We start from the raw sequence: 14,242 nt of genomic DNA on the forward strand, positions 1-14,242 counted from the left end.
CTGCGCAAGGATATTTTGGCCCCGGAGGGAGTGCAGAGGAGGTTTACTAGGCTGATACCAGAGTTGAGGGGATTGAGCTATGAGGAGATGCTGAATAAACTAGGCTTGTACTCGTTAGAGTTTAGAAGAATGAGGGGAGATCTCATTGAGACGTATAAGATGATGAATGGGATGGATAGGATAGAGGTGGAGAGACTCTTCCCGCTCAGAAAGGACAGTAGGACTAGGGGGCACAGCCTCAAGATAAAGGGGGGGTGGTTTAGAACGGAGTTGAGGAGGAACTTCTTCACTCAAAGGGTGGTGAATCTCTGGAATTCTCTGCCCGTTGAAGTGGTGGAGGCTGCCTCGCTAAATATTTTTAAGACGCGGGTTGATGGGTTTTTGATAAGAGAGGGGATTAAGGGTTATGGGGAGAGGGCGGGAATGTGGAACTGAGCCACGACAGATCAGCCATGATCTTATTGAATGGCGGGGCAGGCTCGAAGGGCCAGATGGCCGACTCCTGCTCCTATTTCTTATGTTCTTATGCTATTCGTCTGCAGTGGGCATCACACAGTTGAATTCCTGCTCCGCCCTGTTTGTGGAGTTCCCTCCCCACCCCCATCTGGAGCCAGGGTCGTGTCTGTTTCTCTGTGGTGCCGCACGCAACCCCCCCCCCGACCCCACCTACTCTGGTTTCATATTCTGGGATCTTGCTGTGCGAAGGCCTGCGTGGGAGGCGGGAGCCCGGCGAGGGCAATCCCCCAGGCTTCGCCTCCGTCGAGGGAGAGACGGGGTCACCTTCCCCTTCCCCCCCACCCCCCCCTCAACCCCACCAACCCCCACTATCCCCCCCCACCCTGGGGAGAGTCTGTCCCCCCCCAGCTCAAGGGGTCACGTACTGAGGCTCTGTCCAGTATCCTGCCCCTCGCCTGCCCCCTCTCTCTCGAGCCCCCCTGCGGTGGCCCCTTTCTCCGCTCCTCTGAGCTCCACCCCCCAACCCACACTTCCTGAATCCGACACACACAACAGGAAAGGATAAAGGTCAGGAGTGAGAGAGAGAGAGAGACAGAACGTCAGGGGGAGAGGTGAACGGAGACACACACAGAGAGAGAGAGACAGAGACAGAGAGAAAGAGACACACAGAGAGGGAGAGAGAGAGACAGAGAGGGAGAGTGAGAGAGAGAGAGGGATAGAGAGAGACAGAGAGAGAGAGACAGAGAGAGAGGGAGAGAGAGAGAGACAGAGAGAGACAGAGAGAGACAGAGAGAGAGAGACAGAGAGAGAGAGAGAGAGACAGAGAGAGAGAGACAGAGAGAGAGAGAGAGACAGAGAGAGAGAGAGACAGAGAGAGAGAGAGACAGAGAGAGAGAGAGAGACACACAGAGAGGGAGAGAGAGAGACAGAGAGGGAGAGTGAGAGAGAGAGAGGGATAGAGAGAGAGAGAGACAGACACAGAGAGAAAGAGACACACAGAGAGGGAGAGAGAGAGACAGAGAGGGAGAGTGAGAGAGAGAGAGGGATAGAGAGAGACAGAGAGAGAGAGACAGACAGAGAGAGAGAGAGACAGGGGGAGAGAGAGAGAGAGAGACAGAGAGAGAGACAGAGAGAGAGAGAGAGAGACAGAGAGAGAGACAGAGAGAGAGAGAGAGACAGAGAGAGAGAGACAGAGAGAGAGAGAGATAGTGACAGAGGGGGAGAGAGAGAGAGAGTGACAGAGAGAGAGAGAGTGACAGAGAGAGAGAGAGAGAGGGAGAGAGACAGAGAGAGACAGTGAAAAGTATTATTTCTTCCGCACGATACAGACAAAGCATAGTGTTTCTCGATTGAGATTGGGTTATTATGGTGATGACTGTGTGACGCATTACAAACTAAACCTGCAATTTCTATCCCTTTTTCAGAGTCCGACTGAAGAATGAGTGCTCGAGGGCGAGTTTTGGATTTATTTTATGATGTGATCTCTCCCTATTCCTGGGTAGGATTCGAGGTAAGTTCAGTGTGGGTCGATCCGAGGGGATAGGGAGACGGGAACTGTGCTCCGAGTGTGGGTCTGACCGAGGGGGATAGGGAGACGGGAACTGTGCTCCGAGTGTGGGTCTAACCGAGGGGGATAGGGAGACGGGAACTGTGCACGGTGCTCCGAGTGTGGGTCTGACCGAGGGGATAGGGAGACGGGAACTGTGCACGGTGCTCCGAGTGTGGTCTAGCCGAGGGAGATAGGGAGACGGGGAACTGTGCACGGTGCTCCGAGTGTGGGTCTAACCGAGGGGGATAGCGAGACGGGGAACTGTGCTCCGAGCGTGGGTCTAACCGAGGGGGATAGGGAGACGGGAACTGTGCTCCGAGTGTGGGTCTAACCGAGGGGGATAGGGAGACGGGAACTGTGCTCCGAGTGTGGGTCTAACCGAGGGGGATAGGGAGACGGGAACTGTGCTCCGAGTGTGGGTCTAACCGAGGGGGATAGGGAGACGGGAACTGTGCTCCGAGTGTGGGTCTAACCGAGGGGGATAGGGAGACGGGGACTGTGCTCCGAGTGTGGGTCTAACCGAGGGGGATAGGGAGACGGGAACTGTGCTCCGAGTGTGGGTCTAACCGAGGGGGATAGGGAGACGGGAACTGTGCTCCGAGTGTGGGTCTGACTGAGGGGGATAGGGAGACGGGAACTGTGCTCCGAGTGTGGGTCTAACCGAGGGGGATAGGGAGACGGGAACTGTGCTCCGAGTGTGGGTCTAACCGAGGGGGATAGGGAGACGGGAACTGTGCACAGTGCTCCGAGTGTGGGTCTAACTGATGGAGAAATGTCTATCTTTCTGACTCTCTCTCTCTCTCTCACAGATATTCTGTCGATACAAACCTCTCTGGAATGTTGATTTCCGTTTGCGACCAGCCTTCCTGGGAGGGGTAATGAAGGAATCGGGTAGGGATGCGTGGGGTTGATTTCCAGAGAAGCTTTTCTCCCTCTCGACTCTGTCCCCCTCATTGTAATCTCAGCACTGACCCTCCCCACAGTGCGGCGCTCCCTCAGCACTGACCCTCCCCACAGTGCGGCGCTCCCTCAGCACCGACCCTCCCACAGTGCGGCGCTCCCTCAGCACCGACCCTCCCACAGTGCGGCGCTCCCTCAGCACTGACCCTCCCCACAGTGCGGCGCTCCCTCAGCACCGACCCTCCCACAGTGCGGCGCTCCCTCAGCACCGACCCTCCCCACAGTGCGGCGCTCCCTCAGCACCGACCCTCCCACAGTGCGGCGCTCCCTCAGCACTGACCCTCCCACAGTGCGGCGCTCCCTCAGCACCGACCCTCCCCACAGTGCGGCGCTCCCTCAGCACCGACCCTCCCACAGTGCGGCGCTCCCTCAGCACCGACCCTCCCACAGTGCGGCGCTCCCTCAGCACCGACCCTCCCCACAGTGCGGCACTCCCTCAGCACTGACCCTCCCCACAGTGCGGCGCTCCCTCAGCACCGACCCTCCCCACAGTGCGGGGCTCCCTCAGCACTGACCCTCCCACAGTGCGGCGCTCCCTCGGCACTGACCCTCCCACAGTGCGGCGCTCCCTCAGCACCGACCCTCCCCACAGTGCGGCACTCCCTCAGCACTGACCCTCCCCACAGTGCGGCGCTCCCTCAGCACCGACCCTCCCCACAGTGCGGGGCTCCCTCAGCACCGACCCTCCCCACAGTGCGGGGCTCCCTCAGCACTGACCCTCCCCACAGTGCGGCACTCCCTCAGCACCGACCCTCCCACAGTGCGGCGCTCCCTCAGCACTGACCCTCCCACAGTGCGGCGCTCCCTCAGCACCGACCCTCCCCACAGTGCGGCACTCCCTCAGCACCGACCCTCCCCACAGTGCGGGGCTCCCTCAGCACCGACCCTCCCACAGTGCGGCGCTCCCTCAGCACCGACCCTCCCACAGTGCGGCGCTCCCTCAGCACTGACCCTCCCCACAGTGCGGCGCTCCCTCAGCACCGACCCTCCCCACAGTGCGGGGCTCCCTCAGCACTGACCCTCCCCACAGTGCGGCACTCCCTCAGCACCGACCCTCCCCACAGTGCGGGGCTCCCTCAGCACCGACCCTCCCACAGTGCGGCGCTCCCTCAGCACTGACCCTCCCACAGTGCGGCGCTCCCTCAGCACCGACCCTCCCCACAGTGCGGGGCTCCCTCAGCACCGACCCTCCCACAGTGCGGCGCTCCCTCAGCACCGACCCTCCCACAGTGCGGCGCTCCCTCAGCACCGACCCTCCGACAGTGCGGCGCTCCCTCAGCACCGACCCTCCGACAGTGCTGCCTTCTCTCTAATCTCTGCATTTCCTCTGTAGGTAACCAACCTCCTGCTTTTGTTCCCAATAAGTTTCGCTACATGGTGACTGATCTGCGTCGCCTCGGTAAATTCTGTGACGTTCCACTTTCGCTTCCGAGTGATCCATTCAATGTTATGTTCCAGAAAGGTACAGTTGGCACAGCTCCCTGAGCAAGAATGAGATTCAACAAGATTTCATTTGATTTGATTTGATTTATTATTGTCACTGGGATACAGTGAACAGTATTGTTTCTTGCGCGCTGTACAGACAAAGCATACCGTTCATAGAGAGAGGACACACTGGGGAACAGAGGGATACAGAGAGAGGACACACTGGGGAACAGAGGGATACAGAGAGAGGACACACTGGGGAACAGAGGGATACAGAGAGAGGACACACTGGGGAACAGAGGGATACAGAGAGAGGACACACTGGGGAACAGAGGGATACAGAGAGAGGACACACTGGGGAACAGAGGGATACAGAGAGAGGACACACTGGGGAACAGAGGGATACAGAGAGAGGACACACTGGGGAACAGAGGGATACAGAGAGAGGACACACTGGAGAACAGAGGGATACAGAGAGAGGACACACTGGGGAACAGAGGGATACAGAGAGAGGACACACTGGGGAACAGAGGGATACAGAGAGAGGACACACTGGGGAACAGAGGGATACAGAGAGAGGGCACACTGGGGAACAGAGGGATACAGAGAGAGGACACACTGGGGAACAGAGGGATACAGAGAGAGGACACACTGGGGAACAGAGGGATACAGAGAGGGGACACACTGGGGAACAGAGGGATACAGAGAGAGGACACACTGGGGAACAGAGGGATACAGAGAGAGGACACACTGGGGAACAGAGGGATACAGAGAGAGGACACACTGGGGAACAGAGAGATACAGAGAGAGGACACACTGGGGAACAGAGGGATACAGAGAGAGGACACACTGGGGAACAGAGGGATACAGAGAGAGGACACACTGGGGAACAGAGGGATACAGAGACAGGGGACACACTGGGGAATATATAGACAGTGTTGGGGGAGGGGGGTGGGGGGGTGTTGAGTGTAAGGACAGACCGGGTGGGGATCCTGAGTCTCTCGTTCTGTGTCCCAATCTCTCTTCAGGGACAAAATGAGATTCAATATGATTTTACTTGATCTGATTTATTATTGTCACTGGGATACAGTGAAAAGTATTGTTTCTCGCGCGTTGTACAGGCAAAGCATACCGTTCATAGAGAAGGAAAGGAGAGGGTGCAGAATGTAGTGTTACAGTCACAGCGAGGGTGTAGAGAAAGATCAGCTTAATGCGAGGTAGGTCCATTCAAAAGCCAGATCTTAACGTTTTTTTTCGTCAGAAGTAAGGCTCACATTAACACTGCAATGAAGTTGTACAAGATATTGGTAAGGCCACACTTGGAAATACTGTGTACGGTTCTGGTCACCCTATTATAGAAAGGATATTATTAAACTAGAAAGAGCGCAGAAAAGATTTACTAGGATGTTACCGGGTACTTGATGGATTGAGTTATAAGGAGAGGCTGGGATAGACTGGGACTTTTTTCTCTGGAGCGTAGAGGGGTGATCTTATCGAGGTCTATAAAATAATGAGGGGCACAGATCAGCGAGATAGTCAATATCTTTTCCCCAAAGGTAGGGGAGTCTAAAACTAGAGGGCAGAGGTTTAAGGTGAGAGGGGAGAGATACAGAAGGGTCCAGAGGGGCAATTTTGTTCACCCAGAGGGTGGTGAGTGTCTGGAACGAGCTGCCAGAGGCAGTCGTAGAGACGGGGACAATTTTATCTTTTAAAAAGCGTCTCTCTCTCTCTCACAGGCAGTCTCTCTGCGATGCGTTTTATTACGGCTGTCCAGATGACACACCCAGAATTCGTTGAATCAGTTTCTCGAGAAATCTGGACGCGCATTTGGTCCAGGGTGAGGGAGCTTTACTCTGTATCTAACCCCGTGCTGTACCTGTCCTGGGAGTGTTTGATGGGGGGACAGTGTAGAGGGAGCTTTACTCTGTATCTAACCCCGTGCTGTACCTGTCCTGGGAGTGTTTGATGGGGGGAGAGTGTAGAGGGAGCTTTACTCTGTATCTAACCCCGTGCTGTACCTGTCCTGGGAGTGTTTGATGGGGGGACAGTGTAGAGGGAGCTTTACTCTGTATCTAACCCCATACTATACCTGTCCTGGCAGTGTTTGATGGGGGGACAGTGTAGAGGGAGCTTTACTCTGTATCTAACCCCATACTATACCTGTCCTGGCAGTGTTTGATGGGGGGACAGTGTAGAGGGAGCTTTACTCTGTATCTAACCCCGTGCTGTACCTGTCCTGGGAGTGTTTGATGGGGGGGACAGTGTAGAGGGAGCTTTACTCTGTATCTAACCCTGTGCTGTACCTGTCCTGGGAGTGGTTGATGGGGGACAGTGCAGAGGGAGCTTTACTCTGTATCTAACCCCGTGCTGTACCTGTCCTGGGAGTGTTTGATGGGGGGGACAGTGTAGAGGGAGCTTTACTCTGTATCTAACCCTGTGCTGTACCTGTCCTGGGAGTGGTTGATGGGGGACAGTGCAGAGGGAGCTTTACTCTGTATCTAACCCCGTGCTGTACCTGTCCTGGGAGTGTTTGATGGGGGGGACAGTGTAGAGGGAGCTTTACTCTGTATCTAACCCTGTGCTGTACCTGTCCTGGGAGTGGTTGATGGGGGACAGTGCAGAGGGAGCTTTACTCTGTATCTAACCCCGTGCTGTACCTGTTCTGGGAGTGTTTGATGGGGGGACAGTGTAGAGGGAGCTTTACTCTGTATCTAACCCCGTGCTGTACCTGTCCTGGGAGTGTTTGATGGGGGGATAGTGTAGAGGGAGCTTTACTCTGTATCTAACCCCGTGCTGTACCTGTCCTGGGAGTGTTTGATGGGGGACAGTGTAGAGGGAGCTTTACTCTGTATCTAACCCTGTGCTGTACCTGTCCTGGGAGTGTTTGATGGGGGACAGTGTAGAGGGAGCTTTACTCTGTATCTAACCCCGTGCTGTCCCTGTCCTGGGAGTGTTTGATGGGGGGACAGTGTAGAGGGAGCTTTACTCTGTATCTAACCCTGTGCTGTCCCTGTCCTGGGAGTGTTTGATGGGGGGACAGTGTAGAGGGAGCTTTACTCTGTATCTAACCCCGTGCTGTACCTGTCCTGGGAGTGTTTGATGGGGGGACAGTGTAGAGGGAGTTTTACTCTGTATCTAACCCCATGTTGTGTATTTTTCAGGATGAAGATATTACCGAAGTGGAAAGTCTGTTCTCTGTAGGTATTTTTGGGGAACTGGGGTGATGGGATGTGGACGGGGGGGGAGATGGTGTGTGCGTGGTGAATTTATGGGATATTTTTCCGATGATGGAATGGATACAGGGGAAAAACTGTGGCCATCTCTGAGACTGTGTCACAGTTTGATTCAATCCTGGTCTCTCAGTTTGTGGTTCCCCACATTACCCTCCCTCCCCTCCTCGACATTACCCCCCCCCCTACAAACCCCTCGCGATACGAGACTGTATATACCCCCCCCACATGACCCCCCACCTTACGAATCCCTCGTGATACGAGACTGTATCTCCCCTCCATCTCCCTCCCTACAAACCCCTCGCGATACGAGGCTGTATCTCCCCTCCATCTCCCTCCCTACAAACCCCTTGCGATACGAGACTGTATCTCCCCCCCACGACCCCCTCGCGATACGAGACTGTCTCTCCCCCTCCCCACATGCCCCCCAAGGGTTTTAACCATACTCAGTGTCTACCCCCCTCTCCCTGGGAGCCGCTCCCCACTGGGACAGACAGAGACCCCCAGAGTTCTCCCAGTCCTCAGAGGGGGAAACTCTCGCCTCTCCCCCAGGGGGCACGATCCCCCGTTCAAAATCAAAATCCCCATCAACACATCCAATTAAACTGTCTGGATTCATCAGATCAATTATTCTGCTTCATCTCTCTCTCTCTGTCTCTCTCTCTCTCTGTCTCTCTCTCTCTCTCTGTTCTGCTCCTGTCTAATTCTCTCTCTCTCTCTGATGTGTCTCAGTCTTTCCACAATTTTGTGAATTTAATCAGAAACTTCCTCCAAAATCTTTGTGACGGTTTGTACCTTTCGCAATGTCCCTTCCCCTGGGATCAGTGTGAGAGATTGGTTGTACTCACTCCCTGGGCACCAACCTCTCAGTCTCAATCTCTCTCTCTCCCCATCTTTCTAACTCACCTTGGCTCTCTGTGTGTCTCTGAATCTCTCTTTCTCTGTCTCTCTCTGTCTCTCTCTCTCTCTCTGTCTCTCTCTCTCTCTCTCTGTCTCTCTCTCTCTCTGTCTCTCTCTCTGTCTCTCTCTCTCTCCCTCTCTGTCTCTCTCTCTCTCTCTCTAACTCACGCTCTCTGTCTCTCTATCTCTCTCTCTGTCTCTCTCTCTCTCTCCCTCTCTGTCTCTCTCTCTCTAACTCTCTCTCTCTCTGTCTCTCTCTCTCTCTCTCTCTCTCTCTGTCTCTCTCTGTCTCTCTCTCTCTCTGTCTCTCTCTCTCTCTCACACTCTCTCACACTCTGTCTCTCTCTCTCTCTGTCTCTCTCTCTCTCTCTCTGTCTCTCTCTCTCTCTCTCTGTCTCTGTCTCTCTGTCTCTCTCTGTCTCTCTCACACTCTCTCCCTCTCTCTGTCTCTCTCTCTCTCTCACACTCTCTCACACTCTGTCTCTCTCTCTGTTTCTCTCTCTCTCTCTCTCTCTCTCTCACACACTCTCTCACACTCTGTCTCTCTCTGTCCCTAGGCCGGAATTACAGCTGGCATTCCGGAGGGAACTACACGGCAGCTTTTGGAAATGTCATCAGCTCCGGACGTCAAGTCCCGTCTGAAGGCAGTGACTGACGAACTCCTTCAGTTTGGAGTGAGTGCGGAGGGTGGGGATTGGTCATTTAACCACACACGGGGTGTGGTTAAACACAAGCTCTCTGTCTGACCCCTGGCCCTCTCATTGCCCATCTCCCCACCCCCATGTGTGGTGTAGGTACACCCACGGTGCTGTTAGGGAGGGAGTTCCGGGATTGTTATTGGACATCAGTCAGTCCCCGTGTGTGTGTGTGTGTGGGGTGTAGGTACACCCACGGCGCTGTTAGGGAGGGAGTTCCGGGATTGTTATTGGACATCAGTCAGTCCCCGTGTGTGTGTGTGTGTGTGTGTGGTGTAGGTACACACACGGCGCTGTTAGGGAGGGGAGTTCCGGGATTGTTATTGGACATCAGTCAGTCCCCGTGTGTGTGTGTGTGGTGTAGGTACACCCACGGCGCTGTTAGGGAGGGGAGTTCCGGGATTGTTATTGGACATCAGTCAGTCCCCGTGTGTGTGTGTGTGGTGTAGGTACACCCACGGCGCTGTTAGGGAGGGGAGTTCCGGGATTGTTATTGGACATCAGTCAGTCCCCGTGTGTGTGTGTGTGGTGTAGGTACACCCACGGCGCTGTTAGGGAGGGAGTTCCGGGATTGTTATTGGACATCAGTCAGTCCCCGTGTGTGTGTGTGTGTGTGTGTGGTGTAGGTACACCCACGGCGCTGTTAGGGAGGGGAGTTCCGGGATTGTTATTGGACATCAGTCAGTCCCCGTGTGTGTGTGTGTGGTGTAGGTACACCCACGGTGCTGTTAGGGAGGGAGTCCCAGGATTGTTATTGGACATCAGTCAGTCCCCGTGTGTGTGTGTGTGGTGTAGGTACACCCACGGTGCTGTTAGGGAGGGAGTCCCAGGATTGTTATTGGACATCAGTCAGTCCCCGTGTGTGTGTGGTGTAGGTACACCCACGGCGCTGTTAGAGAGGGGAGTCCCAAGATTGTTGCTGGACATCAGTCAGTCCCTGTGTGTGTGTGTGTGTGGTGTAGGTACACCCACGGTGCTGTTAGTGAGGGAGTTCTGGGATTGTTATTGGACATCAGTCAGTCCCCGTGTGTGTGTGTGTGGTGTAGGTACACCCACAGTGCTGTTAGTGAGGGAGTTCCGGGATTGTTATTGGACATCAGTCAGTCCCCGTGTGTGTGTGTGTGGTGTAGGTACACCCACGGTGCTGTTAGTGAGGGAGTTCCGGGATTGTTATTGGACATCAGTCAGTCCCCGTGTGTGTGTGTGTGGTGTAGGTACACCCACGGCGCTGTTAGGGAAGGGGGTCGGAATCCCCCATCATCCCAGGAGGTTTTGGCAGTCGCTCCATTGCAGTGTTAATGTCAGCGGACCTGTGAGTAATAAGTGAATAACCTTCGTCCACAGGCATTTGGAATGCCCACCTTCGTCACCCACCAGGATGGGGGATCACAGATTTACTTTGGAACGGATCGAATGGAACTGATCGCAAATATCCTGGGTAAGAGAGAGAGAGAGAGAGAGAGACACTTACAGAGACAGGGAGAGATGGAGAGAAAGGGAGAGAGACAGAGAATGAGACACTGAGATGCACAGAGAGAGAGAGAGAGGGAGACAGAAAGATTCAGAGAGAGAGACACACACACAAAGAGAGAAGGAGACAGATACTCAGAGAGAGTGATGGAGAGAAAGAGTGTGGAGGGTTTAAGATGTGGATGCAGAGAGAGAGAGATACACAGAGACACTTTTGGGATGGGATAGAGTGAGAGAGAGGGAGGGATGTGAGAGGTGAGATATCGAGAGAGAGAGAGAGCGACAGAGAGATAGAGAGAGCGACAGAGAGATAGAGAGGCAGAGAGAGAGAGAGAGACAGAGAGAGCGACAGAGAGATAGAGAGGCAAAGAGAGCAAGAGAGAGAGAGAGACAGAGAGACTGAGAGAGGCAGAGAGAGAGAGCGACAGAGAGATAGAGAGAGCGACAGAGAGATAGAGAGGCAGAGAGAGAGAGAGAGACAGAGAGAGCGACAGAGAGATAGAGAGGCAGAGAGAGAGAGAGAGACAGAGAGAGCGACAGAGAGATAGAGAGGCAAAGAGAGCGAGAGAGAGAGAGAGACTGAGAGAGGCAGAGAGAGAGAGAGAGCGACAGAGAGATAGAGAGCGAGAGAGAGCGAGGCAAAGAGATAGAGAGCAAGAGAGAGAGAGAGACAGAGAGAGAGAGAGCGACTGAGAGAGAGACAGACAGAGAGAGAGAGACAGACAGAGACAGAGAGAGAGAGACAGGGAGAGACAGACAGAGACAGAGAGAGAGAGACAGGGAGAGACAGAGAGAGAGAAACTCAGAGAGAGAGACACCGAGAGAGAGAGAGACAGAGTGTGAGATAGAGAGAAAAACAGAAAGACAGACAGAGTGAGAGAGACAGACACATACAGAGACAGGGAGAGAGAGAGACAGAGAATGAGACAGTGAGATAAACAGAGAGAGAGAGAGGGAGACAGAAAGAGTCAGAGAGAGAGAAGGAGACAGAGAGAGAGAGACAGAGAGAGTGATGGAGAGAAAGGGAGAGAGTGTGGAGGATTTAAGATGTGGATGCAGAGAGAGAAACACAGAGACACTTTTGGGATGGGATAGAGTGAGAGAGAGGGAGGCATGTGAGAGGTGAGATACTGAGAGAGAGAGGGAGAGGCAGTGAGAGAGAGAGAGAGACAGAAAGAGACATAGAGGGAGAGAGAGGCAGAGAGAGAGAGAGCGAGAGAGAGGCAGAGAGAGAGAGAGAGAGGCAGAGAGAGAGAGAGAGAGGCAGAGAGAGAGAGAGAGAGGCAGTGAGAGAGAGAGAGACAGAAAGAGACATAGAGGGAGAGAGAGGCAGAGAAAGAGAGAGCGAGAGAGAGGCAGAGAGAGAGAGAGAGAGAATGAGACAGTGAGATACACACAGAGAGAGAGGGAGACAGAAAGAGTCAGAGAGAAAGACAGAAAAGGAGAGAGAGAGAGGGGGAATGCAAGAGGGTGAGAGAGGGAGGCAAAAAGAGTGGACGATGAGTGAGGGCGAGAGACGGAGAGAGAGCAATGCGGATGAGAGGAGAACGGGCTGGGGGGAGGGAATGACGGGGGGGGTAGTTTGACTCTTAATCTGAACCTGTCTTTCCCTCCTGACAGGTGAGGAGTGGAAGGGACCAGTCCCTCGAGGCTGAGGGAACCCTGGGTGAGGAGGCAGTTAGTGAACCTCGGCGAACCCTGAAACCCGGAGACAGAGGGGGTGGGTGGGTATGAGGTTTGTACCAAAGGTCAGGAGCAAGAATTTCAGATCCCCCCCACCCCCCCGGAGAACTGCGCAGATTAAAGTTAAACTTTAAACCGAAACGGAGAGAAGAAAACTCAAACACACAAAATTACATTCACACAGTGAACGGACAAACGTTGCCCGAAAAGATTGCTGCTTGGTTAAATTCAAGGCTGAACGCTCCTTATAGACAACAACCTCCGTAGATTGTCCCCCAGAGAAATTCCCCCGTTATTCCCACAAACATCCACCGTTGCTGCTGGGAACAATTTCTCCGCGTTGTGGCTCTCTCATTCCGTCGTGGAAGTCCACCTCTCATGAGAACTTGGGGCAGGAGTTGGCCATTCGCCCCCCTCTCGTTTGCCCCCCCCCCCCATTCAATAAGATCGTGGCTGATCTCTCCGTGGACCCAGCTCCACTTTCCCGCCCGCTCCCCTTCACCCTTTTACTGTTCAAAAATCTATCTATCCTCGCCTTAAAAATGAGGGGGAGCCCCAACTGGGCAGGGGATTCCACAGATTCTCCACCCCTTTGTGTGAAGAAGTTCCTCCTCAACTCAGTCCTAAATCCCCCTTATCTTGAGGCCGTGCCCCCCCCCCCCCCCCCCAGTTCTAGTTTCGCCCACCAGTGGGCGTTTCTGTAAGATCTCCCCCTCGTTCTTCTGAATCCCAATGAGTGTCGCCGCACCCCCCCACCCCCAGTCTCTCCTCCATAAGCCAACCCTCCGGAATCAACCTCATGAATCTCCTCTGCAACGCCCCCCCCCCACCCCTCCTCCACCCCACTCCAGTGCCAGTCTATCCTTTCTCAAGTAAGGAGACCAAAACTGGACACAGTTTCCTCGTATCGAAATCTTGCAGACACCTTTGTCTCGACGAAGAGCGGCTCCAGTTTGCTTTCTCCGCCGATCTGTCGCACTCCACGTCCAAACTACCCCGCCTACCATCTCTCTCTCTCTCTCAAAGAATGAAGTTATCTTGGTGAGTTTCGCCCCTTTTATCTACGTCAATGACTGTCCCGTCACTTTGCGATTTTCCCCCCTCCTCCAGATCTTCCACCCAATTGCGACAGCGCCAAAGTCCCCCTCCTTATCTCCCGATGCAAATTTCCATCCCTTCCCGCTCCCCCTTTCACACGTTCTGGGTCCCAGGCCGAAATCGCTTTGGGAAGCCCGGAGCAAATCCCAATAAAAAGCCTCAGGATCGGACGTCCTGACCTGGAACGATTCGACTGACAAATAGGGAATCTTTTCTTTTTCGTGAATGCGAGCTTTATTCGTCACGCAGTTGAAGCACGACGCCAACAAAATGATGCAGAGAACAAAGAGAATTTTTAAAAAAATAAGGGAAAAAGCTTCTGACTCTCCACTCTGTCCCTCTCATCATCTTATAGACTTCTATCAGGATCTCCCCCTCAACCTCCAGTCAGAACAAACCAAGTTTCTCCAACCTCTCCTCAGAGCTAATTCCCCTCCGTACCAGGGGCAACATCCTGGCAAATCTTTTCTGTCACCCTCTCCAAAGCCTCCACATCCTTCTGGTAGTGTGGGTGACCCAGAATTGAACTCTATATTTCCAAGTGCGGCCTCACTAAGGTTCTATAAAGCTGCAACGTGACTTGCCCAATTTTTAAACTCAGTGCCCCCCGGCCGATGAAGGCGAGCATTGCCGTATGCCTTCCTGACCACCTTCTCCACCTGCGTTGCCACTTTCAGTGACCTGTGTACCTGTACGCCCAGATCCCTCTGCCTGTCAATACTCTGAAGGGTTCTGCCATTTACTGTATATTTCCTATCTGTGTTAGATCTTCCAAA

General features: G+C 54.1%; 1 protein-coding gene across 1 annotated transcript; it reads left to right on the top strand.

Annotated features, from left to right (window-relative positions):
* The first annotated feature begins 1,027 nt into the window (after window positions 1-1,027).
* Window positions 1,028-12,579, top strand: LOC145340169 (glutathione S-transferase kappa 1-like). Its single transcript, XM_080184600.1, has 9 exons — window positions 1,028-1,067; window positions 1,881-1,966; window positions 2,815-2,896; window positions 4,299-4,427; window positions 6,127-6,227; window positions 7,552-7,587; window positions 9,078-9,194; window positions 10,560-10,653; window positions 12,306-12,579. Exons 2-9 carry the CDS (start codon window positions 1,895-1,897, stop codon window positions 12,338-12,340), a joined length of 666 nt encoding a protein of 221 aa, XP_080040726.1. The 5' UTR covers window positions 1,028-1,067; window positions 1,881-1,894; the 3' UTR covers window positions 12,341-12,579.
* The last annotated feature ends 1,663 nt before the right edge of the window (window positions 12,580-14,242 follow it).

Source organism: Carcharhinus amblyrhynchos, unplaced genomic scaffold (genome assembly GCF_965287045.1).
Source record: "Carcharhinus amblyrhynchos unplaced genomic scaffold, sCarAmb.v2.hapA scaffold_815, whole genome shotgun sequence".
Lineage (NCBI taxonomy): Eukaryota > Metazoa > Chordata > Chondrichthyes > Carcharhiniformes > Carcharhinidae > Carcharhinus > Carcharhinus amblyrhynchos.

Excerpts from the sequence above, each read along its gene's own strand:
- LOC145340169 (XM_080184600.1), top strand. The coding sequence starts at position 1,895 with ATGAGTGCTCGAGGGCGAGTTTTGGATTTATTTTATGATGTGATCTCT. Across the intron at positions 2,897-4,298 it reads AGGGGTAATGAAGGAATCGG|GTAACCAACCTCCTGCTTTT; the intron begins GTAGGGATGCGT and ends TTTCCTCTGTAG. Across the intron at positions 9,195-10,559 it reads ACGAACTCCTTCAGTTTGGA|GCATTTGGAATGCCCACCTT; the intron begins GTGAGTGCGGAG and ends CTTCGTCCACAG.